This window comes from Strix aluco, chromosome 3, assembly GCF_031877795.1.
Source record: "Strix aluco isolate bStrAlu1 chromosome 3, bStrAlu1.hap1, whole genome shotgun sequence".
Classification (NCBI taxonomy): domain Eukaryota; kingdom Metazoa; phylum Chordata; class Aves; order Strigiformes; family Strigidae; genus Strix; species Strix aluco.
The window spans coordinates 60407150-60434155 of NC_133933.1; the positions used below are offsets into that span (position 1 = coordinate 60407150).

Here is a 27006-nt window from a genome sequence, read left to right on the forward strand (position 1 = left end):
CAGACAAAGGCTGTGAATGGCTGGTCCCAGTATCCGTGTATCATCAGAACTTTGGTGATATCCCACGTAATCCGTAGAAAAGTTGTTCCTGTAACAGGAGGTCACCTCTATCAGATGCTGATCCTTTACATTTTATTTAATCGTATTGCATCCCTTTCTACTAGCACTAAGAGCTCCTGGAGCGTTCCATTACTACAAGTATCCGGGTAATACCTTTCTGAAACTGCTTGACAGCAGCGTTTGAGACAATTGAGACTGTAATTAGGTTGTAGAGAATTCCAATTCAAAAAAACTCAAACAAATGAAACCAACAAAAAAACCCCAACCCCTGAGTGACAATAGCAAAGAAGCAAACGTTTCAGTGTGGAGAAACAGCAATGTTTCACGTGTTTGTTGTTCAGGAGGGGTGAACTCCTTGGGGCGTTTAACTCGCACCTCTGGAGGTTTGGTCTGGATGTTTTGTGGCAAACCGCACCGAGAAAGCGTCCCAGAAGCGGGAGCTGAGGCGGTCTGTCGTTTCGAAAGGGGCTGTTTCTTCCTGCCGAGCCGCCCTCTCCTCCCTTCGGGGGAAACCACACGAATACTCCAGGTGAAAATTTCAAGCGGGCTCCTTCGGGGCAGCGCGGCTCTGGCTGCGCGCGGTGCCGGTGCCGCGGCGGGGCGGGAAGAGACCAGACGCGCGTCAGCAGCCGGCGCGGGGCGGGGCGGGGCCGGGCCGAGGGGCGGGGCCGGGGCGGGGCCGGGGCGAGGCGCGCGGCGGCGGCGGGGAAGCCCCTTGCATTGTTGCTCTTGTCTCCCCGTTGCCGGGGTTTCCGCGTGTGGCAACCGGGGGCCCAGTGCCTCAGCGCGGGGCGACTCGCTGGGGTGTGGGTGCCGGAGCGCGCCTCCGCCTCTCCGAAGTGCTGTTTGACCGACTCGGGATTTCCTGGCGGTGCGGGAGCGTTGAAAAGGACCGACCGGCTTCGACATTTCTGTCACCGCGAGAACCGTTTCCAAGGCAAGCTTGCGGAGATTTTAAAATTTCCTGTCACCTCAGTCAGACGTTTGATGCGGTCCTTGCAGCACAAGGCTGTGCTAAATCTGGAGACGCTAACCAGGGGGTTTTCTGCCGTCCCAGAATCTGACAGTGTCTGCAGCTGAGGAACGGAAAGGAAAGGCAGTGACCGCAGCGATGATGCTGTTTTACGTTAATCGGGCAATAATGCAGTGAAATACCTTAAGAGCTAAGCTTGCTGAAGTTGAAGGAAATGCAGAAGTTAGCGTCAGTGATATGTTGTAAAAATGTTTGCATGAGAGAAATGAAGCTCTTGCTCTAGAGCTGTTTTCATTTCAATGAAGCAAAATCCAGAGGAGATTAACGCCGTGGCGGGGGGGGGGTGTCTGCTTGCACGTGTGGCGGCAGGGTCCCAGCCTGTGATACCAAAACCTCGACGCTGTGGCCACTGAACTCCGTACATCTCATTTAAGAAAGTAGCGCGTGAGCCACTGAAGTGTGAGAGCTGGCACCGTAAACTGATTGGGCTTTGTGAGAAGGTAGTAGTATTTGGAGGAGCAAAGAGTTCAAAGGAAAAGACATCTTGCACTGCTGGTTTTGCACAAACTTCTATCGTTCCGTGGGAAACAAAATGGCATTAGTAAATTTAAATAAACCAACCCCACTTTTGTTCCTAATGATAACTAATTGACACCAGAGTTTCTCTCGGCTTGCTGTTGTATGCTGTTGTATTTCCTCACTCATGTATTTTTTGCTAGAGCCAGTGAATGAATTCAACAAATAGTGGAGGTTCATTAATGCAAAATACTTTAGCCTCACAACACCTATTGACCACAGAGCCTGTAGAAGCCCTGGTCTGTTTGGAGCTGACCCTGGGGAGGACTCTACGTGATTTGAATCAGTTAGTAGGGGACGAGACATCCTACCGCTGTTTACAATAGGGTTTTCATTAAACTCAATGTTTAATGAGCTTATCACATGCTGAGCCTTTTTCCTCAAGGGTTCTCTGGTTTTTTTATTTCCTTTTATTGTTAGTAATTAAAGGTTAAACTGTTTTGCAAAAGCAATCTCTGTATAGGGTTGCACAGTCTGATCGTTTGAGGCTTTCCTTATTTAATAATTCTTGTGGAAACTTGGATTTTCACCGCAACACAACACAACTGCTTCTACAGGACACTTTGCAAGAACTACATCTAGCTTGTAGTACAAATCACCGTTTCTTTTAAGGGACGGAGTACCTCTCCTTATTGGTAGGCGGGAGTGTTTTAAGCTATCATGTGTCTAGTTCGTGCAGATGGAGCTACATCTCCTTTGTGGTGAGTTTGTCTGTGGTGTCTGTGTTACTCCTTATGCAGTCATTTTGCTAAAGAAAGTTTTTAATCTGTTTTTCATTGTGCATCATTAGGAGCTCTCAAAAATGCCCCAACATTTACTGACATGTATTGCTTAGCCCATCCTTGTTCCTAGCTGAGCAGATTTATTTTTTTTCCCTCAAATACTTGAGTGCTAGTGTTGCATCTATCTTATGCTTAGTGAATACATTTTATTTTAAAAAGCCGAACCAAGCCACTGAACGTGAGACATGGACAGCATGGGTAACCATGAAATTTCATAAATATTTGTAGCGTGCTGGTTTGGTTCCCAAGCGGGTGGTTTGAGAGCAGTTTATTATTGTGAGTTCATTTAATGAGGAATCTTTAACTACAGTAACTGTATATCCAAGCAAAGACTAATGACCCTTCTGGTTTAAAAACAAACAAACCAATTTTAGTAGAATTTTACTGGGTTTTGATTTTTAGTGCTGTTTCTTGAAACATTGAAATGAAAGAAGAAATACCTTCAAATCTTGAATGAGTGAAATAAATTCCAGCAAGGGAAGTTATATGAGAAGTTGGTCTCTAGGTTGGAGCAGACAACTATAGCTAAAGCAAAATCTTCTAAAAATAGAGATTTGTGAGGAATGTTATAGCATCACAGCGGAAATGATTGTGCTTTCTTTTAAGTTACTTTCATGTGAGGTTATGTACAATGTCCTTTTCTGGGGCTGTTGCCTTTGGTTTCTTAAGGAGTTGTAAGCCATGAAAAATTACAGTTATTTTGCAACTTTTTCCTTTTTCCCATTTTTAAAACTGGACACAAAAGTATGTGAGATTTTAAAACTTAACTCTTCAGTTGCCACCCAAGTACCAGAGAACTGAAGACTGAACTTAATGGTATTTGTTTCTAAAGCTTTGAAAGAAAAGCATGGTTAGAAAGTTCATGAATTGAGTGTATGCACTGTGAAATTTAGTATGCAAAAATCTCTGTAAGTCCTCCCTTATTATTTAACTATTCTGAAAGTACTCCCTCCCCACAATTAACGTAAGTCAGTCCTTAGAAATAGTTGAGTGAACAGAGTGGGGAAAGAAGTAGTATGTGCTTTCTATCAAATAATTATTTTTACATTGAAGTGGAAATAAGTATCATGAATAGTAGGGAAAGGAAGGAAGAATTTCTGAAATATATGGTCAAGAAGCAGCAGTGTCAGAGACTTTAAACCTTGTAGTTTAAAAAAAAAAAAAAATGGTTAGAAGGGTAACACCTGGACATATTTTTGTGTTGTTTTGTTACTGCAATGTAGGTAGTGTGTTTGTCTGATTTATTAAACCCAACCTCCTGAAACTTGCAGTTAAAAGAATATGGATTGGTGGTAAAATGTTCAATTCTTACACTCTGCAATGAAAACCTAGAAGCACAGCTTGTGCTTTTTTTTAAAAAAAAAATTGTTAAATTATTCAATTTCACTAATAATTCCAAATAGCTACTTTAGTCTAAATAAATCTGTTCTGGGCAGGTTTTTCATAGATATTGTGATTTCAAACTGTGTTTTGTTTTATAATTACTGCTTCTCCATCCTTATCAGTTTTTACCCTTTCTTGACTTTGTCTTTAAATGTTTCTAATAATAATTAGAGGAATTGTACAGCTAAGGGAAAATTGCATTTAACAAATAAAGCTTGGTATGTCATGGACACCAGGTTCAAATTTTTTTTTTTTAATTGCCTTCTCCTCTTTCAGTGTCATGTGAGTTTTAGAGCAGTAGGTGTATTTTTACAAGTCATATTCATAGCAAATCTAGATACAATGCAGGCAAATGATTGTAAAATACCCCTTTGGCCTTATGGCTTCAGCATTCATTTACGCTTATGCAAACCTACCGAAAGCATGATTTGGCCCTAAATACTTAAACATTGAGTAAATGAAAACAGCATAAAGTCCTGTGGAGCCTTTCGGTGGCTAGTGGAGTTTGTGAGGCGGGTGCTGGGTGTGTGTGACATCCATCTGAGAGATTGAGAATGTAGGGAATTCATGGAAAAAATCCAGCGCCGTGCTGCAAATCCTTAGGGGGAAAAGTCAACCAGCTCCAGATGTTGACATGGTTGACTGCAAGCACATGAAGTGCTGTGCCTTTAACTCTTGCAGTCAGAGTGCTTTTTTATAAAACTGGCAACTACCAGGGGAGAAACACATTTTCACTTCTAGAGACAGATGAGATGGTGGGAGCAATTAAGTTGCACTGCCAACGGTGTCTATCAGCCTACTAAAAGAGAAGTGTTATTTATTAACTTTATTTTTAATGGGATGAGACAGGAATTCAATCATTCTGAAAATATGAATTTTCCAACATCTGATCAGTATACTTCTGATAAAACAGAAATAAATTCTCACCATGGACTAACTACTAATAAATTGTGAAATCAAGCACTTTTGATTCCCAAATCTCATACGTTTCTTTCAGAATAAAACAAAACACTTGCAGTTATTAAAACACAAGCGGCACCTTGATTCAATTAAAAATGTTTGAAAGCTTAACTGGTACATAAGCAGTTAAATAGAATTTCAGCATTAGTTCTTAGCCACAGTGGATTTAAATAGCAAAGTGAATCAATTTTATGATATCACCTTTGATATTTATCGCTGCCTCTGGATATATTTTTATTGCGCTGTTCTCCTTGACTAGCACATAACTGGTGAAGTGGAGCCCTGCTCAGGACAGACCTAAAGAAATTGTATTCATAGCAGTGTTTTACTAGATTTTTTTTTTTAATTTATTTTTTTCTGGTATTTTGAAGAGGCTCTCCTTGTGTTTCTTAAAGATGCTTTCAAATTCAGTGAATTCATTCAGAAAGTGCTAGTTGTCTTGCCAGAATACCTGTGGTAGTGACATGCTACAGTACTGTGAACAACAATACCCTGTGTAAATAACTTCCAAACCTTTCCAAGTGGAGTTACAGTTTTCTTTGCATTCAGAAGTGCACTAACATTGGGTACCAAGAATGTAATTAATAAAAATGTCATTAAAGAATCTGACTGCTAAATATAAAGTTCAGTGTGTAGCGCTGACTTCTCAGGTCTTCTGTTTCTTTTGTGCCCCACTGGATATAGAAATGCTCTTTGGGGTGTATCTTGTGAAGGTACAACTTGGATATATATTGCACTGCAGGCTTGTCACACAACAGTGGCAGCCTCCTGGTGGCATGCAGGCAAATTTTCTGAATGGCATCTCTCTCCTCAAATGCTGAGGAAGGGCATCAGAAATTCAGTTTAAAAGACTCTTTCGGGGATTTAAACGTGAAAGAAGTAGACAAAGTAGAGACCGGGAGCAACAGCAGCAGGTCACTTAACAGCTGACATCCAAGCTCTATGTTACTTTGGGGATGAAATACCTTCTGGACAGGTTAAATGCTTTTTGTTATGGAATTAAAGGGGTAGTGCTTGGATCAACTCTAGAAGTATACCCACTGTGTGCTATGATGGAATGATGGAAGTGTGACGTGTGTAGCATAGTTGCAACTTCTCAGATGGGTATTAAAAGTACGTGTTCAGTCAGTCAATATTTTTTTGTTAGTTTTCCCTTTGGCAATTTATTCAATGAAGTATTGCAAGGTAGCATGTTTGCTGGACTCACAAGGAAGACCTGATTACTGATTTAACAGTTTTAAAAGCTTATCGCAGTGCCTCTAAAATGTGTTCTCTATTTTTATGATTGCATTTGCTATCTTAATACATACTCATACCTGCAGATTTTGTAATGGTTATTCAGCTCTTTTCACCTGCAAAGCATTTTACAGAGACATAGTCTTTATCTTAGGGTGTCATGAACACATCATTTTATGAATAGAATAAGCAAAAATCCTTTGAATGCTTATCATAAATATGATGAGTTGCCTTTATACGCCAGTCTTACATCTTATCTCCCACTTTGGAAATAGAATACCTCATTAATTCATTCATTCATATCCTTTATCCTTCCTCTCTTACAGTAATCCTGTTTACCTGTAAAACCTTGGAACTCCTCTTGAACACTAAAGTTGTGTTCTAGGAATAAATAAAAAAGGGAATGCATCCTCAACTGCAAATATAAACTTTCTATAATTTTTTTGAAATTTCAGGATATTCAAAATGCATTCCCAGAGAGTGTTTGCAAGAGAAAGGGGGAACCCTTAGAAAGCTGTGTCTCTAGCTGCCTGCCAGTGCCTGCAATGACTCAAGAGTGCTTTTTGACCTCCTCTCCACTCCCGCTGCCTTCCTGCTTCTGGTCTTTCCCACTTAGGCCCAGCATTCCCCACTAGCTGTCAGCCCCAGTTTTTGTTCTACCTTTATCTAAGTCATGTCAGATGGAGACAGAGATTTCCATATGTCTAAGGGTAAATACATTGGCATTAAAGCAGGACTGAGGAAAAACTGAAGGGAGACTCTGTAGACCTTGTTTCCACCAGAGGTGTTAAGAGGTCTGGCTCTTGAACAAATTTTTATTTAGCATTAAATGATCAGTGTTTTAATTTCGTAGCTGGTTCAACCAGAAAAGTCGCTTTTAGTGTAGACAAACTGAGGAATATATTAAAGTACCTGTTACTAAATAATTATAAAATATGTGATATGTACCCTAGTGTTTGAAAAAATGCCTCTAACTTTGTGAATTCCCATTAAGCCATGATAAGCTTTCTGTTAAATTACATAGTTTGATGGAAATGACAAGGACCTAGGAATAAATAAGTTTCTGGACCTAGGAATAAATGAATATAGATACAAAAGTGGTTCCTTGGCTTTATCCTTGTATAGTGTCAGCATACAACTACATAATATTTGATTCATAAGAGTAAAAAAATATTGATAAAATAAGCACATCATTTTTTCTTTGGTAACCATCTTAAAATGAAAAGTGAGTTCAAATGTGTTACTGCTGCTTCTAGCAGTGCTTACAATCTTATTTCCCTTCCCCACCCTGCCACAGCCTGAGGTGTTCTCACGGCAAGTTGGTTTTGTTTGTGGAGTGGTGGGGTGTTTGCAAGAGGTGTATTACCAATGGAGTAATAATCCTGGCTTCTTCAGAAAAAAGTCTGTTCTTACTCCGCTCCCTCACAAATTACTCAGTTTGAACATCTCTGTTTTAAAATGTTCAGGGAGTTAGGGTGTTACCAGAGGTCAGACTTTTAAGTGATCTAGAAGTTAACAATTAAAGTAAATCATTTTAAGCCGTTAGATAAATGGAAAAACAAAAAGCTTTGCTTCTGTTGACTGAGAAACAACCACCAGTAGGCTGCTGATAGTGAATATAAATGTAATTTGCCCTCTACATAGCTATTAGAAACCAGTATACTTGTAGATTTAGTTTTGCTTATTATTTAGTTATGTTTCAGCCTTACCTAGACCGCATTGTCTATGCACTTATGAAGATGCAGTTCTGCCCAAAGGGGGGACATAGACAAGCAGATTCGAGGAAACTGGAAGGGACTCCTGGAGGTTAGGTGATCCAGGCCCTGCACAGAGCAGGGCCAACTGCAGAGTTAGATCCGACTTAAAGATCGATCAAATAAAAACTAAATCACTTTTTGGGGAGTTCAGTGACACACATACTTTTGAAAGCTGTCTCCTGCGTGCCTTTGGGCACTGAAGTAGCACATGTGCAACTTAAAAGAAAGGGGCCATGCCTTCTCCCAGGATGTTGCCGTTTAATTATTTTTATATTCATCTTAGCAACATTTTTATATTCATCTTCCAACAAGTTTGGTCAGAGAGAAGAGTACACTCCCTCATGGCCTTGCACTTTTGCCTGATGCACAAAATCAAGGGTCAAGAACATTAAACTGAAATCCTGGCGGTATCCAGGATTCCAAGCCCAAGAATTTTTTGGTGTCTTGAACGTGCCATAGATTTTATTTTCACATGTTGTCCTGTTTGTCATCCTGCATGTTCATCACATGCTTATTACTATTATTAAAACTGTCATTATAGGCAACAGCAGTTTTACCTGCTCTTGTTTTGTGTTTAAATGGCAGAACTTAAAGGCTTGGTGTCCTTGTTCTTTTCTACCTTATTCCTCCAAAGTTCCTTATTTGGGGCATGGGGAGCTTGCAGTTTCAGGCTCTAAACTTGATATGTGCTGGCTTTTTAACTGCTGCATTTCAGGGGGTTTAATTTATCTGCCAGTCTGTGAATTTAGGCAGCTCACAGCCAGAGGGAGCGATAATACTTAAATTGTCCCAGGAAGACTGAGAGGGTGGTTGTCAGTGACCTGAAGGAAAAACGCAATCGGTGCTCAAGAAAGAAATAATGCAAACACAGACTTGTGAGCAGTGGACGCTAGGATTTTACTTGCTTGTATAGTAACAACCTCATTAACTTTAAGCAATGTGGAATTGCTGTAGATGACGTTTCTGTCTGGCCATAGGGGTGATGCAGTGTGATGTATGGGAGAATTCCAAGATTCATGGTGTTTAAAACAAGTGTGTTGTAATGTTAACTGTTTTGGAGGTTACAGATTTTCAGAAAAACAGGAAATTTCCCATGAGCATTTTCACATCTTACTATTCTTTTGAAACAGAGCTGTAAAATGAGCTTTTCTTTTCTTGTCATCATTTTAGGTCAGCACAGGTTTTTTTGGTTTGTTTTTTTTTCTCTCGGAGGTCTTTCTCTGCACGGAAAGTATACGGAGCTTTGCTTCAGGAATCATTACATAATTTCTGTATATTCTTTGAGTAATGATAGGATCGCAATAAATTTTTTTCTCACATAAGTTTGCCTTGAAGTAAAAAAACAGCAAACAACAAAAAACCACAAACCCAAAGCCCCCACAAAAAGACCTGCAACAGAAGGAAGGAGAGTGAGAGGCTGTAAGCTGGAGAGGTGCATTTGCAAATAAACTTCGGAAAGACCCACACAATGAGATGAGGAAGAAAAGGAATTCTAGTAATCTTAGAACAAAAACTAGTCGTGACAAAAAAGCAATAGTAGCGCACAGAAGAGGCACGCAGATAATAAAACAAGCATGTTTAGGAAGGTTTGATAAAAATGAAGAAAAATACATTAAAAAATTATATATATTTCTATAATGGTATAATATAACATTAAATTGAGAAGGAAACTAACTGGGTTTTGCTGTTGTTGTTTAAACAGTTGGACAAACAGAACATTCCAGCGTAACTTTGAAAGAAGACACCGAAACTATGGAGACAAGTCCATCCGACTCAAGCACCAAGGACGGTGTAGTAGCTGCTGAGAAAGAGGATGCTCATACAGTCGAGCAGTTGCCATCTTTGGAAGAAGACGCAGAAGACCATGCATCTGAGCCACAGTCTTATGATCTGGGTTTTAAAAAGCTTTTTAAATTTTTTGGGTTCAGATTCACAGTGAAGAAGGAAAAGACAGGAAAATCGGAACCAGTTCAACTGCTTACTGTAAAAAAGGAAACCGAAGTCCCTGAAGGAGCTGGTGATCAAAAAGAAGTCAACTCAGAAGAAATAGCGATGCCTGAGGATGCCCTCTCTGCAGAAGACAACACCAAGGACACACTGAAAAATGAAAAAACAGAAGATGAATCTCCTAAAACACCAGAAGCAAATGAGATTTGTTCTCAGTCAGCTGCCTTAGCCACTGATACTGCATCGCCATTAAGAAAATTTTTTACTCAGGGATGGACTGGATTTAGAAAAAAGAAGAGTTTTAGGAAGCCTAAAGAAGATGAACTACAGTCTCCTACTGAAGAAGATGGGCAAGAAAAAGAGGGGGCAACGTTAATAACTGAAACCAGTGAAAAGGAGGAGAAATCTGAGTTTGAGGAGCAAGATGAGGAGAGGAATGTGACAGAAGTAACTATTGAAGAGCATGAGAAGGAGCAAACTGAAGATGAAAAACAGCAGTCAAGGATTGTGGCAGACATAGGAGTGGAAGCAAGTGGGAAGGAAGAGCTAATCAAGCACGATGAGCAGGAACAAAAAGAGGCTGTAACAGCAGCAACAGCTAAAGAAAGTGCGAAGGAGAAAAAGGCTGAAGATGATCAAGAAAGGAAACTGGTGGAAGTCTCAGATGATCTTGGTAGAAAGGAAGAAGAAACCGAAGAAGGAGAAGAAGAAAGTGAGCAGACAGAGAAACCACTAAACACAAGCTCAGGGGTACCTGTTGTTTCTGACATTGTGAATGGAGAACTGAAAACATCCTCAGAAGTCCTACCTGTGGGAGAAAAACTGGAGTCCACAGAGAAGTGTGAAATAGATGACAGAACTGAAATATCCTCTGAAGAGAGACCTGAAGCAGGATCCTTGGCAATTGAAATTTCTAGTGAACAGCTTAAAAAATCTGAAGGAAGAGAAGGAAATAAACGTGCTCCACTAGAGAAAGAAACATTTGATGAAGAAACAGAGGAAGCAGAATTGAAAATATCACCCACAGTAGAAGACATCACACGAGGAGAAGCTCTGGATACAACCACAGGGAAGAAAGAAAGCAAAGAACATGAGACAAAACTGACTCTGGGTGCTCCTGGATTGAAGTCCTTTTCTACTTCTGAATGTTCCGTTGACACAGAGGATGATCAACAGTCTATCAAACCCACTGATGAAGGATTACAGGGAAAAACTCGCATAGTTATGACTGATACTATCAAACTGGATGAAATGACCACAGAAATAACGCCTGAAGAGGCAGCTGGAAAGAGGCCTCCAGAAGGTATCACAAACGAAGCTGAACTGCTGTCTTCTCAAGAAAAAAATAAACTGCAAGGCAGCCCTTTAAAGAAACTCTTTACGGGTACTGGATTAAAAAAACTGTCTGGAAAGAAGCGTAAAGGCAAAAGAGAAGAATCGAAGTTAGGGGAACAGGGTGAACCAATTCAGCACTTACCAGATTCCCCAGATAGTCCAGAGGAACAAAAAGGGGAGAGTTCTGCTTCTTCTCCTGAGGAAATGAATGAAATTCCTTCTTTGGAGAAACCTGTAGACGGAATGCAGGTCACTGAAAATGAAGATGCTGCAGTTTCAGATGTGGAGCGAAAAAGAGAAAGTGTTACACCCTGGGCATCATTTAAAAAGATGGTGACTCCCAAGAAGCGTGTCAGAAGACCTTCTGAAAGTGATAAAGAAGAAGAAATTGATAAGACAAAGAGTGTTGCAGTGTCTGCAACTGAAAATACTATTGATGAAAATCAGGGAGAATTAAAAGAAAATGGGATGGACCAGAAACCAGAGAAAACCACAGAAGAGCCCAAAAAAAAGGTTGATACCTCTGTGTCCTGGGAAGCTTTTATATGTGTAGGTTCTTCAAAGAAAAGAGCCAGGAAATCATCATCATCATCTGATGAAGAAACTGAACATAAGCTTGGTCAAGAAAGCCAAAAAATAGAAGAGTCTGGACAGAACAAAGAAATGGCAACAGATGCAGTTCTTACTAGTTCTCAGGAGAGCGACCAAGGACAAGGGAATTCTTCCCCAGAACAAGCTGGAAGCCCATCCGAAGGGGAAGGTATTTCAACATGGGAATCATTTAAAAGATTAGTCACTCCAAGAAGGAGATCCAAAACCAGAATGGAAGAGAGAACTGAAGACTCTGTTGTGGGATCTAGCCTTGAGCATTCAACATCGGATGGTGAGCCTGGAAAAGATGAATCATGGGTTCCATTTAGAAAACTGATGCCTGGGCGTAGGAAGAAAAAGTCAGATGGAAAGCCAGCACCAAGTCATCTTAAACAAGCAAGAGAAGACATGGCAGAAACAACTGAAGAAGATTCGGATATTCCAGCTGTTGTTCCTTTATCTGAATATGAAGCAGCAGAGCAGGAGAAAATTGAAGCCCAACAAGCGAAAGATGCTGAAGCGATGAGAGAACAAACCTCAGAGAAGGAGAGAGCAGAACAGTTAGAGGAGACCCTAAGAGTTGAGCAAGCACATGAGGGACTGGTACATGCAGTTACTGTTACCGTTGTGGAAGGGGAAAGGGCGGTTACCAGTATTGAAGAAAGGTCACCATCTTGGATATCTGCTGCTCTGACAGAGTGCATTGAGCAGGCAAAAGAAGAGGAAGAGAAAGAAACTGAGAAAACATTTGAATCAGATGTTACTGTGGAAGAAGCAGTGGTAGCTGCTAAGACAGTGCCAGAGATGAGAAAGGCTGTAAGTGATGACACCACAGCAAGTGAGCTAGAGCTGACCTCAGAAGCAGTGACAGCTCCGGAGGAGACGGCAGAAGCTTCCTGCACTGAAGAAACAATGGAAGTGTCCCTTGCTGAGGAGACAACTGAGATGGTTTCTGCTGTTTCACAGTTGTTAGAAACCCCAGATACTACAGAGGAAGTGACGCCTGTACAAGAAGTAGAGGCCACTGAACAAAATTTGAAAGAATTAGACAAACAGACACAAAAAGTTCTTGACGAAGTTGTTGAAAGAGTAAAGTTAGCAGGTGTAGCACAGCTGGTTAGTGAAAGACCCGGGTCAGCAGCTATAATTGCAACAGTACAAGGCATTGAGTCAGAAGTGAAAGCTGACGCTAAAGATGGGAACACTGTAGGCCAGGAAACTGTTTTGCCTGGACAGTCCTTGGAAAAAGGAGAACACAAGGAGGATGGCCTCCAGCCCCAGGGAAGTGCAGGGAGCGTTCAGGGCCAAAACGGAGTTGAAGAGGGTGTTCTACCCGAAGGTTCAGAGAGAAATGAAGTACCTGCTGCAGTGAAAGAAAGCACAGAAGGATGTGAAAATGTAGATGTATTGAGAGATGAGAGCCAGTGGCAGGCATGTGAAACAGCAGCTGTAGAAGACTATGAAGAAATACCTGAAGTGGAGGGGACAGTAGAGGAATCTTCATCACATGACAGAGAGTTTCACAGCATCAAAGCAGTCACTCCCAAGGAAGAGATATTAGTAAAGGAGGAGCCTTCAGAACCAGAGAGACTGCCCATAACAGAATTGACAGTAGAGGAGACGAGCGATGAACGTATTCCGGAAGTACAGACTGCGGTGAGTCTTACACATAACACAAAGGTTGATTTGTCAAATTAAAAACCAGCACGTATTAGATATTATACCTAATTCAAAACCAGGTTGTGGCCATACTACTGTCAAGGACCTTCCTTGTGCAGCCTGTGGCAACTGAAGTTAATTTCTGGTGAGACACACACACAGATGTCCAGAAGCAGCAGCCACTGAGGCTGGTGTGCAGAGTGAGGTGGATGCAGTTCCTGCAGAAATGGAGTAGGAGATGGTGTGCATTGCTGAAGCAATTGCCATTAGGGCTCCTGCACAGCACAGTGTGACTTGACGGATTATATGAACACCTGAGACGCATATGTGAGCCGTATGGCACCATACATAGTGGATGGTAGCTTCGGTTGTAGGCAGAGATACAATTGTAGCTGAAGTACCTCTGCAAAGGGCAGAAATGAAATGACACCACTATCGCCAGTTTTAAATGTGCGGAAATTATTGTGGCTGATGTTCTTCCCTACCTCCCCACCACCTTCCTGGCTTAGTCTTTGTTTCAAGTGCTGTCAGCTGTCCCTTGCTTTAGGCTGCCCTTTGTTTAATGAGCTGTGTGTCCTGAGAAACTGAACACAAGCTAGAATCATGGTGACCCACTAGTCTCTGACTCTTTCCGTAACTCTCCTCCTTTTGGTCATTTTTTTCTGGTGCTTTTTCACCGAGAACATTCCTGGTCACTCCCTGCTCGTACCCTTTTTCACAGGTCTGTTGCAATTCTCCTCAGGTGCAGGACAAGACAGAGGATGATACCTCTTCCTTGGGGCTTACAGCTGAAGAGCCTCTGCAGCTTGAAGGAGGGGGCAAAACCCTCACTGCGAGACCAGAGCGTACAGAAGCAGTTGTCACTGTGGTCCTCATTAAACCTGAAAGACAAGATGAAATTCATGACTTAGACTCGAAAGAGCAAGGTTGTACTGAAGGAAGTCCTAGCAGGGCATCTGCCCAGAGAGAAGAAGAGGAAGATGATGCTGTGCTTCTTGGAGTAAAAAGCACAGAAGTCACTGTTGTTGAGGTTCCACTGCAGAATGAGGTAAAAACCTCTGCCCTTCCTTTGGAAACAAATGTCTCAGGACCAGCTGCAGATGCTGAGCAGAGTGTGAGGGATGGGGCTGGCAGGGACATTCCAGCAAAAGATTCTGTGCCACAGTGCCTAGAGCCACAATGCAGAGAAAAAACAACTGAAATCCCCTCCCAGAGTGGTGAAACCACAGATGACAAAATGGAAGATGCTATGCTCAAAACTGAAACACACTTGGAGAATGACACCACTGTCACTGAGGCTCCCATGCAGATTGAAGCAGACGGCATATCTAATTTAGCATCAACATGCCCAGATAGCACGGAAAATGTAAGTGCTGTCCTCATTGACATAGGTCCTAAGAAATGTGAAACGCCAAGCAGCTTAGCTGAAGAAGACACTGTGGAAAAAGAACAAGAACTTGTAGAAACCTCCAACTGTCAAGACTTTCAGAAAGAAGATAACAAAAATGAGCAATCACTGGAAAGACCCAGAGAAGTATTTGAATCTGGAAAACAGGAAGGTGATGAATGTTCAACTGTGGTCCAGCAAGAGGTTTTAACCGTGCAAGAAGGTGGCGGCTCTGACTCGGCCTTCCTACACGCTGAAAGCTTGGAAGCTCTGAGAGTGCCTGTGCTTGTAGCAGCTGCAGCAGTTGAAGAGCATGTCATCACAGAAGCAGTAATGCCCACAGACATGACAGCCAAAACTGTACAGCCCTTGGCAACCACACCAGAGCAAATGGCTTCTGAAGGGGTCCCAGTTACTACTGTTGACTATTCAGGCTGTGAGACTGCAGAGCTTGGTAGTGCAGAAGCACCTGAACCTCGAGTGACTCCTGCTTCCATGAATGGAATATCAGAGGAGCAAGAGCGGCCCCAGAGTACAGAGCAACCCAAACAAAATGGTTTTCCTCCAAGTGACAGCCTGTCTCTCACACACACGGAATTTGAGAAGGATGTTGTTCAGTCTGTGACTATAGAGTCCCAGAGTACGAAAATTGTATTAAATGCCATCCAGACGGCTGTTCACAAACTTGCAGAAACAGAAGAGTCAGCTGCCTTTGAGTCAGAGCAGCACATTAAGTCCATAGGGAAAAGCCCATCAGATACAAATATCCATGAACTTCTGGAAAGTACGCAGGTGGATCATCAACTTCCAGTAAAAGAGGAAGATACATGGAGTGAAGAACAAGAGCTCCAGCAATCAGGAATAGTGAAAACTGCTACCTTAACAGAGTCCGCAGAAATTCAGGCAACTGTATTAAAAACAAAAGATACGCTGTTAACTTCTGAGATGCTGAAAGACGGACAAAGTCAGAATTCTTTACCAATTGTGACTAGCCCTGAAGATGTTTCAATGGAAAGTGTGAGACTTCAGAAATCAACACTAGAACTAAGTACTTCAGAAGACTCAACCAAAGACCCCCTAGATATACACCCACCAAAATTAAGGGAAAAAGAGGTTGGGCAGACTGTGGAAATCCCAGACCAACATACAGGTCAGCCAACATACAGAGAAAGTAAGGAAGAACAACATCACCCGCCAGTGGAAGATGGGAAAACAGAGACATGGGAGGATGATAGCTGCCAAGAAGGAACGTCTTGTGGTAGTCCACAAAGTCCGAACTCAGTGGCTCCCGAGGCCTTGAATGTAAGTAGCATTTTTAGCCAACAATTACTTTTTTTTCAAAAATACTTTTGGAGGTTTCTAAAACTGTTGTGTCTCTAATTTTGTTTTTTAATTCTGGTGAAAGGCAGCTGCTCCCCAGTTTAATCAACAGGCCACAGATATATGGGTTGGTTTTTTCCTTGTCATTTTACTGCTCCTCTCGCTAACTGCCCAATACGTTGTTTCTTCTCTGTACAGCTACCCTCACTTTAATGGCCTTTGACTTGGCCTGGAGTTTCGGGGGATATTTCTGGGAGGTAGAAAAAGTGGCTTCCGGTTTTCCTAGATACGCACTCATATGGCACGTGTTTAATGTGTGGGATTTAATCTGCAAACACTCTTCCTCTCTAACAAAGCTCTTTTTAAAATCCTAAAGGATGTGAGCGTTGCCCTCCGTGGTAAACCTGGAGTGCCTTATGTACCAAATCTCTTTGCACTTCGGTGAAATCTGAATCGGAAATGATAGGCACAGTTTCTCCCTAGGATATTTAACTGCACTTGCTTCACTAAGTCATGAGACCTTTACCTCTGTCTTTGAGCCCTGCTTGGGAAAATAAGATATTCTTGAGAGAATAAGTTGTCACTAATAAAGCTTTTTTACTGTCGTTTGTCTTTCAGATGTGCTAAGCATCCATGTGGCATTTGGAGAGATGCCAGTCCTAGAGAACAACTGACAATCCTGCGACAGAACCAGGAGCTTTATTCACTACCCTTTATTCTTGGATGTTAACATGTGCTCTTCTGAAGACCACATCTTTTTTTGTTATTTCTATTAAAAAAACCCAATGCCTTCAATGTTGGCTATATCCACACATTTGTTCCATTCGAAGGTCATTTGCCTCTGCCCCAAATACACCACTTAGGCTGGAGATGCACAACCGAATGGATGGACAGACCACTACAATTTGTACCACAGTTATTGTCGTCCCCTCGCTCAATGTGTGTCCTGTCTGTCCCATCTCCTTGAATCCCTTCACTCATCCCTGAATACCCCTCCCTTCTCTCTGCAGTCTTTCTTCCCCCCCGCGCCCCCCCCCCTTTCCGTAGCTGTTTCGATTTGACCTACGAGTGGCTGTAGATGCTGCTTGACTTGTGTGTGAGGGGGAAGAGAAGGGCTGACTGATGGGAACACGAGAGACTTCTGGCTGAGCTGCAGATGTGGCTTTATCAAACAGCAGGAACTGGATCACGCACAAATCTTGAGCAAGACGCTCAAGATTGCTGCCTTTCAGTCCCATTCAGGTATCTCTCTCTGTCCTTCAGTTGTATTTGTGCAGGCCTGATTTAGTCAGAAATTACTTCTACGGTGTAGCCTGAAAGGAGATTGAGAATACCCTTCTTCTGTTGTTCCAGACTTCAGGTCTCAGGACTGGACTGTAATGTGTTGAATATTTATATGTATGTCTTAAACCCAGTTCTGATTTTAATGTAGAGCTATGATACTTCTGTACTATTTAGGTGTACCCTTAAATGAATTTTGTAGAGTAGCCTGGAGAGGAAATTGATACCATTGGAGCAGAAATTGATAACATGTAGCTTCCTATTTATTGTTCCAGGTTTTTCCCCTTGTAAAATCTATCAAAACTTGGCTGTCTTGCTTTGAATATTTATATGTGTATCCTAAACCCAGTTCTGATTTTAATGTAGAACTATGGTATTTCTAAAGACAAAAGGAGAGCCCTGACCTGTGTCAGATCTACCACTCACTTCTACTTGCAGTCTTCCCTGGTTTCTCAGAACCCTTCAGACTTACCATTTCCCTGTCGTCTCGCTCATGTAGCAACCCCAGTGGTACCACAACCCGCAAATTGCGTCCTTCTCATTGCAGAGTCTGCTCATTTCTGGTCACTGCCCCAACCAACCCCAAGCCTTTTGCCACACCTACACTATCTAACATTCTTCCCGCATACAAGCTTCCTCCTTTCCCAAGCCCTACCTGAACCTCTTTCCCACCACAGCATTTCCTGAAATCCTCCCCGCTCCTTATCAATTCCCTGTCTTCAGCGAGAGGGGCATAGGAAGGGGGGTAAGGGCTTGGTGATTGATTCTGTCATGGATTGCAAAAAGTTGATGAGACCTTTGGGGTGCTGAGATCTTAAAAGCCTTCCTGTAAGGTGGATTGGACTGACAACAGCTGTAGACCAGAATGAGGGTGGTTTCAAGATGAGAAGAAGCCCCAAGACCCAGAGTCCAGGGCTGTCTGTCCCCAACAGGAGTTGGCCCTCTCTTTTGTTGTTTACATTAAAATCAAACATGGGGTACAAGTCAGTACTTTCAGCTCTTGTTTCTGAAGTGAAGGTTACAGATCGCACTTTGTGAAACTGATGCCCATCGAGTTGAACAATAGCTCACTATCCTACCTGTATAGTAATTTATTTTAAAGTCAACTTTTAGTGTACAAATGCTCTTGTTACGGCAGGTGCTTGCTTCTCCTTGAGGCTTCACGTACAGCAAGCAATGTGACTGATTGCACTGGTGTGATTGCACCATCTGGTGCTGCCCTGCGTGGAAGCACCAAAAGATTTTTTCCTTACCTCAGAGCAAATTATATAAATATTTAAAGCCAAACAATGTGGTTTCAAACAATCCAGTCTATCTCTGTCCATCATTAGCGGCAGCTTTCCCCCTTAGCTTTGGGCAATTCCAACAACCTTGGTTGGTTTCCACAGGTTTAAGTTGTCTTGCAAGTTCGTCGAGCTCTTAATAACACCTCACAAGTGCAAACTTGGCTGAATTTGTACAAATTGTATACCTATGTACGTTAAGCCATATTGCAATAGCTGCAGCAGGTAAAACAAAATAACAATAGCATGACCTGTGTAATCCTGATTCTTATGTTTGTAGCCCCAAAGCTGTTAATAATATGTAAAGTTAATTCTTGTCTGAACCTCATTTAAATAAAGCTAGCTTTACCACAGTGTAAATTGTCTGTTGGTAGTAATTGGACAGGCTTTAACTTGCCTGTTTTCTCCATTAATCCAGGGCCTAGGGAAGCAATGCAACAAACTTTTAACTATAAAATAAATACAAAGGCTGCTGCTTATAACTGACAGCTAAAAAATCACTGCACCCAAAACCAGGCTAATGGTGCAAGGAGCATGCCTCCACACAAAGATAGTACTTTCTTCCAGCATATTGCTTTGGCCTCTGAAGTTAATTTGAGACTGTGACTTCTGGCTTGTGCTTAAAAGCTTGAAGCTTTCTCTAATCCAATGTACTGGGTTATCAAATTTGATTTTGTTTTTAAGGTAGATTTTCATTGATTAAATAAAATACAACTACAAATTTGTTCTTATGTGTGTATGTGGTGCTTTTTTCAGCTTGCTTAGTGAAAATTATTTTCCGATGGTTGCTTCATCTTCCGAGAGTCAATTCATTTGTTGTTGACTTTGACGTTCAGCTTTTGATGTGAGTTAAAGGAACTAATTACAGAATAAAATTGCGATTTGGTTGTAGGTTTCTATAAAATATGCATACTTCAGAAGTAACTAGGGTAAGGTACTTCAGAAGACCGTGAAGAAAAAAAGCCTCTGTTAAATTCAAGATAGATAACAATATGCAGTGAGCCAGAATGAAAAATGAGTAAATTGGACGCCTTGCAGGTGTGACTGAAACAACAAAGCAGCGACAGGAACGTACAGAAAAAAACTTTGGCGTAGAGTAGTAGAATAAGGACTGTAGGCCCACGACTGGTATCTTCTAGTCTCCCCCGCTTCTGCTGAGCTGGGGTATACTCCTGACGGCACTGAAAATCCAGAGGTGCTGGTGATTTATGTTCACAGACCTTGGACTTCAGACATTAGATTTTTCTAGCCGTCTACGTGCTACGGGTAAGGATGTTTAGCGGCATTTGTATCTCAAAAGGCTTGCGTAGATTCATGCCTGAACTCATTTTGTCCAGCTACATGTTTAGCTTACCTTCTTATCTCAGTGTACTGGGTCTGGCTGAGCCGGAATTGGTTTTCCCCTATAGCAGCCCTCATGGTGCTGTGTTTTATGTTGGGAGCTGGCAGGGTGTCGATAGCACACTGGTGTTGTGGCTACTGCTGAGTAGTGCTTACACAGCACCAAGGCTCTTTCTGATATTTCCCCTCCCAGTGGGATGGGGTGGGCAAGATCTTGGGAGGGGACACAACCAGGACAGCTGACCCGAACTGACCAAAGGGATATTCCATACCATATGACGTCTGCTCGAGTATAAAGCTGGGAGAAAGGAGGAAGGGGGTGGGGTCACCCTTGGTCCTCCGAGGCAACCACTACGCGTATTGGAGCCCTGCTTCCTGAGAAGGCCCGACATTGCCTGTTAATGGGAAGTAGAGCATAAATCTGTTTTCTTTTTTTTGCTTCCGTGTGCGGACCTTTGCTTTGCTTTGCTTATATTAAAACTGCTGTTGTTTTACCCACAAGGGTTGGGTTTTTTTCCCATCTTATTTTCTTTCCCCTCTTTGCCCTGTTGAGAAAAAAAGGGGAAGGGGGGGAAGTGACAGAGTGACTTGGTGGGTACCTGGCATTTAGCCAAGGTCAAACCACCACAGTCAGCTAAGATGCTAAATCCCGTATCAGCAAATCCTTACCTGCACTGGTCACAGCAGATGTAGGGATGTTGAAACGCGACAGGGTGCCTGTCCCTCTTCTTGCTTTCATACTGCGTCAGGGGACTCCTGCTGCAGGTGACTGATCTCAGTGTTCAACTCCGGCATTTGGAAGTAGAGATCAAGCCAGCATCTCCCACCAGACTTTGTGCTCAAGGCACACAACCTCTGCCAGTCCTTTTGCAAGGTTTATGCATTTATGCTGTCCTGTTACTGGTTAACGTGAAGCCCCTAAACAGGCATCAAAGCAGAGCTCGGAGACCAAACCTCTTGGCATGCCAGGGAGGTTTGTGTGCTGTCTTCTCTTTTGTAAGGCTGTTTTATTGGCAATAGCTCAAGTATCCTGCCTCTTAGCTCAAGCTGTGGAAGCAGATCTGGCTTTCCCATTTAGATCCGGAGCACATGAGAGGCAGCTGTGCTCCTTGAGGAACCCGCACAGCTTGGATACAGCAAGTGCCTGGGGATGGGCAGGCAGCTTGCCAGAAACACAGAGGATTCCTGAGATGGTCCCGTCTGGATGCTGAATGCTGGATATTTGTCATTCACACCGCCACGCGGGAGGGGAGCAGGCCTGAGGAGGTTGATGGCCCTGCAAGAAAGGATGTGGTTTGGCACGAGGAGCAATGTGGATCAGGCGGCCGGTGGGATTGGCAGCACAGGGTTTGGAGTCCTGGTTTCTGGGGAGATGGAAAAGAGGGTGACTCTTAGCTCTGTGAACATTTGAAGACGCCGCCAACAAGATGGAAGCTTAGCCACCACAATACTAATATCCAATTTAGGGCTGATATCACTTCTAGCTGGACACTAAATTTAATCTTTACAAAAGTAAGAATGAAAGATAAGGGTGTAGTAAAGGCCTGTGTCTGTCTGGCTCCAACATTCTCTTGAAAAAATATATCAACTCTTCAAAATAGGAAGAACAGTTTTAAGAAGTCTCCTATTCCTCCTTGAAAATTACACCCATTTCCAGAGCTTGAAAAACCGACAGAGCTCAGTCCTTAGTGCAAGGACTGATGATCCGATGGAACGAGGGCAGCAGAAGTCCAATATGCCATGGGAGCTGCTTCCTGGGGACGGTCTCTGTGTAAAGTCCTGTGGCAGCTTGACCCTGTCCTCATCATCTGGCCTGCAGATACGTCTCCGTCCCTCCTACAAAGGCACCGGACTAGAAAGAATAACTAGCAAGACGCCTTTTCCTCGGAGCAGCTAGACAAGAGGGAATTGTAAAAAAATTGCAAGGCATTTCCAAGCCAGCTGCTGTCCTGGAAGGCAGATGTCCTGAGAAGCCTTTGGCAAACAGCCTTACAGAAATCCCTGCCTTCTCCCTGGTGTAACTGTCCCCTTGGCATGGTCTTCTCTGGCCCCTTGTCCTTGCAGTGCTACGACATCCTCTCCCTTGCTTGAGCTATCTGTCTCTCTCCTTAGGAAGCAGGTTCCTTGTGAACTTTTAAACTCATTTCTAGGAGATTTTTCAGCAGACAGTCCCAGGGTCAGCGTGACATAGTCAGTGATGCCTCTCATTTCCCATAGAAATGACTGTATGAAGCAGAAAACCTGACATACAACCACCTGTACTAACACTTCTCCCTTTCTCCCTTTCGCCACCCTACCTGCGGTAGCCATGAGGCTCACAAACAAAAGGACAGAGAGGGGTGATGCTCAGCCAGTATTCTGAGAGTAGCTACTTGGGTAGTGCATGCCCAGGGCTTCAGGGTGCCCAGACCCAAGGCAATCCAGGGTCCTGGGCTGCCTCCGCTCTGTAGAGCATTGGGAGCGAGTGTGAGTTTGCACGCTTGTGCATTTGGCCCTGGCCATCAGCACTAGGATCACCCCTTGTGTGTGCCAAGACCCTCTTGCAAGGCATCAAGGGAGGAGGCGGACTGTGGGATTTGAATTTCCCTTGCTTTTGTAGTTGAAGGGGTGGCAAAAAAAAGTAAAGTTTTCAGGGCTGGCTCAGTAATGAAAAAGAGGCTGGAGGATTACTTACAGCTCTGGGGGAAGGCTGTGCTTGGGGAAGATAGGGCAAGGGGGAGATGTCAGCCAAACTGTTTGAGATACTGACTGGAAGGGTAGCCTTTCCACAGTCCCTGGTGACAATGTGGGTGTTTAGTCAGAGAAAACTTTTCTTAGCCCAAATGCATTTGGCTTTTTTTATCTTCCAGATGTTGTTTTCACTATCATGTCATGAGAGCAATTAAGAATTACAAAGACAAATATGACAAAACCTCCATTATTCTGGAGCTGACACTAAACTAGAATATTTGCTGAACAACCTTGAAAATACCATTCTTCTCTTTGGCATAAGTCTCCCTGCTGGGGAAATGCTTTTATTGGATTTTTGCATAATCTGTCTTGATCCTGCAATTGGATTCAGGCTCATACATCCTCTCTCCTCCCCACAGTAGAGCCAGTTCAGTTAATGCCTTGCAGATGCAGAGGAGGAACGTGCATCAGTATGAATGTTGTGGCAAAGACTGGACATATTGCTTACAGGTCTTTACACAAAAGTATATTTAATTTAAAAAAAACCAAACAGAGAAACCCTTTAAGACCCTTCAATATTGATTGGTAGAAGTAGGCTCATATTCACTATGGCAGCATATTGACTATGTTGAAATTACTATTTTGTTTTCTTTCGCTCATAACCAATAGTTGCTCATGGAAAGAACATATACATTACTTCTTTCTGTAATAATTTCCTGATGCTTCTCAAGACTCTGGACATCCCTGTTATTTATTAGTTATTTATTTTTCTAATAAAAGAGACATCATATTTTGGTTTTGCTTTCCTATTAAGAGCTTGGGTCACTGGGGAGCATCAAACCTTACAATCTAAGTAGAGATGATTTTTGGTTGTGGCTAATGTACAGCACAGTGATGATGTGCTATGGCAAACCAACCTGTTATACTTCTATATCATACTGTAGAAACAAGGAACCTTGGCACATCATTGAAAAATAATGTAACGCCTCTTGACTTTTGAGTTGTAAAGTACATCGTAAGGTATTGATTAATTGTTGCCATTGAGTGGCAAGGTACAACAGGAAAGTGGCAGCGAGCGGTACTGACAACATGCAGGGAAGCAGAAGAGCACAGCTGGCGGACTGCAGGAGCAGAGACAAACATGCATCAAGTGATGCTGGGGAGTGTGGCCAGCAGGTCAGGGACGTGATTCTCCCCCTCTATTCCACTGTCGTGAGACCCCACCTGCAGTGCTGTGTCCAGCTCTGGGGCCCCCAACATAAGAAGGACATGGATCCACTCGAGCAGGTCCAGAGGAGGCCACGAAGACGACCAGGGGCTGGAGCACCTCCCCTGTGAGGACAGGTTGAGAGAGCTGGGGTTGTTCAGCCTGGAGAAGAGAAGGCTCCAGGGAGACCTTATAGAGTCCTTCCAGTACTTAAAGGGGGCTACAGGAAAGATGGGGAGGGACCCTTTATCAGTGAGTAACAGTTTTAAACCGAAAGAGTGTAGATTTAGATAAGATATAAGGAAGAAATTCTTCACTCTGAGGGTGGTGAGGCACTGGAACAGGTTGCCCAGAGAAGCTGTGGCTGCCCCCTCCCTGGAAGTATTCCAGGCCAGGTTAGACAGGGCTCTGAGCAACCTGGTCTAGTGGAAGGTGTCCCTGCCCATGGCAGGGGAGTTGGAACCAGGTGATCTTTAAGGTCCCTTCCAACCCAAACCATCCTATGATTCTATGATGTAAGATTTCTGTTACTGGAAATAAAACTGTTTATTATGACAAACTTGGCATTAGAAGAAAATCAGAGAGGCTGTTGTAAAACCAGAAAAAGATTGAAATGAGTTGAAAAGTGAGTGCTTTTATTGAACATTAATTTGTGACCTGTTTGTGGCAACACAATAAAGTAAAACAGCTCATCCAGGGCAGCCAGGGAAGCAGGATGGCATGGAAAGAGTGAGAGCTTCCTGGGGGCTGTGGATCCCACTCTGCATAGACAAGTGGGAAACAGAAGGGGAAAGGTGGGATCTTGTTTCACTATTGTCTACCTTTTGTCCTGTGGCCAGGAAATACACTGTACTGGCTATGGAGCTCATGTTTTATATACTGGGCTTTTATACTCTCTGTCCTCAAGCCAACTGCATTTTAATCCAATATGCTTTTCCAGAACTCAAGCCTGCTGTGACCATGGGCTGCTCCTCCAGGCAGAAATGTTCTGAACCACTCATTGCTATGTGCAAACCCCCATCACTTAAAAAAACACACCCACCTCCCCCAAACCCCAAACAAAACAAACAAACAAACAAAAACCACAACAAACAACAAAAACTCAAAATGAAGTGAATTCCCTCTGTACGTAGTGGAGAGAAAACGAGCTTTATAATAAATAAAGTCCATTAATAAATATTTAACTGCAGCAGATAAAGACTTTAGGGCCACAGTGGCATCTCTAGGATGAAGTCCTTTTTGAAGAATATGTTCACACATATGTATGAACATTTGAAGTAAGAACATCTTCACTTTAAAGGTAAGTTCATATCTTTAACACTGAGCAATGAACCAAAGATGCTGTGAAGGTAGTGCTTTCCCTTTCTGCAGGAAGAAAAGGGGTTAAGAGTTTTTAATTGCTAAAAACAAGAAACATGAAAGTATCTGGACAACTAATTATGATCTGTGAGGTGTGAAGTTCAGTGTAACACAGTTTTTCCCCTCATTACCTATTTTCTTAAGTAATAGTGAGGGAGACACCACAATCATCTAACTGGCTCCTACTCTAGATATAGGACACAGACCAAAGTTTAGAAGGTTATGTTTTAATTTTAAATGAGCTAGACTGAAATATTAATGATTCTTCAGATCAGAAGAGCTTAAAATACTGTCAAATGAGCAGTGCTGAGGTTAGCCCGTTTTAATATTCCAGTGAAAAATCTACACTCCTTTTTGATTCTGTTGTGAACTTGAAATGTAACCAAACCGTGGGAACAGAATGTCCCTAAAGGGAGAAGATACTCTGCTTTTTAAGCAGAAAAAATTAAATAGAGGTAGTAGTAGTGCTGATGCTTGGAGAACTAATGTTTCTCACCCCCCTCGGAAGGCGTCACTCTGGGCAGGAGAAGCAACTGGACATTTGTGTACTCTGTGTGTGTGTGTGTGTGTGTGTGTGTGTGCGCGCGCGCGCGCGCGTGTGTGTGCGTGTGTGTGTGTGTGCACATGCACGTGTGTACATGTACACTCCCACTGTCAGGACAGGCTCAGGCACTGTCTCCTCTCCGGGCCTGGGGACAGGGAACTGCAGCAGCTGCACCAAAGCCCAAACAGTTACTTCCCCTTGGCCTTGCACTTCCCTGGTGTAGCGGGATCACAGCACGCAGGGAAGTGCTGGTGTTTCCGCTCCGCTGAAGTTTCTCTGCCACTTGGTCGTCAGCTCATGGCTCTCTCCTGGTAGCGCTGACAGCAGTGCGTGGGGGACACAAAACACCCCCCTCGGGGCTTGTTTCCCCTTCCTGTCCTGTTGAACTCACTCAGGGCCAGGGGGACCTGTCACACCTGGGCATCACTAGGAGCTGCTCACTGAGGACGCTGTTCTTTGCTGCTCTCCAACACCTTCTTCTGCCTTCAGCGTCTCTTCCTGCAGGAACTGTCTGCACAGACCCAGAGAAAGGCTTCCCTTTCTCCACAGAAGCAAAAATTTCAAGAACAGTCATGCACCCTGGAGCTCAGGAAACTAACCGTCTCTGTTTCTCACCCTTCAGAACATCTACTCCCGTATACATTCCTATCTATCTATCTATCTATCTATCTATCTATCTATCTATCTACCATTACCTCAAAGCGCTTACAGTGAGAAAGACACATACTCATGTAAGGCCCTCCCACAGCTCTTCCCACAGCACACTGTCCTCGCCAAGATGCTGAGGACAAGGGCAGGTCAGTGGCAGTGAAAATGTCATCTCCTGCCTTCTGAATGGTTGAGTGACACCAAGGTACCAGCCTGGTCTTGGTCAACCCTGCATGGCAGGTGCGACAGTATAAGGAAACTTTTTTCTCACGGCTAAATATGCAAAAACGTCCCCCCTTGCATACCTGCCGCTGCAAGCCTCGGGACCTTGTGCTTTTGAGTGCCCTGCGGCCCACCGTGCAAAGGGCTCTGCTCTCTGGGGCGAGCCTGCTGAAGGCAGGGGGGCTGCGAGAGTCCTCCCTGCCGGCAGCCCTTTGGCTTTCCAGTGCAGCCTCTCGGTACAGGAATGCTGTTGCTGAAAGGCTCTTCGGGGTGTGCAGCGCCTGTCCCCGGGCGGGGCCTCGGGCCAGCCAGCCAGGACGCCTGGGTGGTTGCTCTGGTGTCACTGCACCATCTAGTGCCGTCCTCTGCAAACTCACCGCCGGCCTCAGCCAAAAGGAGGCTCAGGCGGTTCCTCACAAGCCCACGGGGATTGCACCTCACATCTTTCTGACATTTCCCCCCCACAGTGGGACGGGGTGGGCAAG

At 43.4% G+C, this 27006-nt stretch overlaps 1 protein-coding gene across 1 annotated transcript in view; it reads left to right on the plus strand.

Annotated features, from left to right (window-relative positions):
* AKAP12 (A-kinase anchoring protein 12) overlaps positions 1-19257 on the plus strand; it is a 31918-nt gene extending 12661 nt beyond the window's left edge. The window contains exons 3-5 of the mRNA XM_074818756.1: positions 9430-13256; positions 14002-15948; positions 16585-19257. Coding sequence (XP_074674857.1) covers positions 9430-13256; positions 14002-15948; positions 16585-16593 — 5783 coding nt within the window. The 3' untranslated portion in view covers positions 16594-19257. The remainder of the gene's footprint in view (positions 1-9429; positions 13257-14001; positions 15949-16584) is intronic.
* Positions 19258-27006: the final 7749 nt, after the last annotated feature.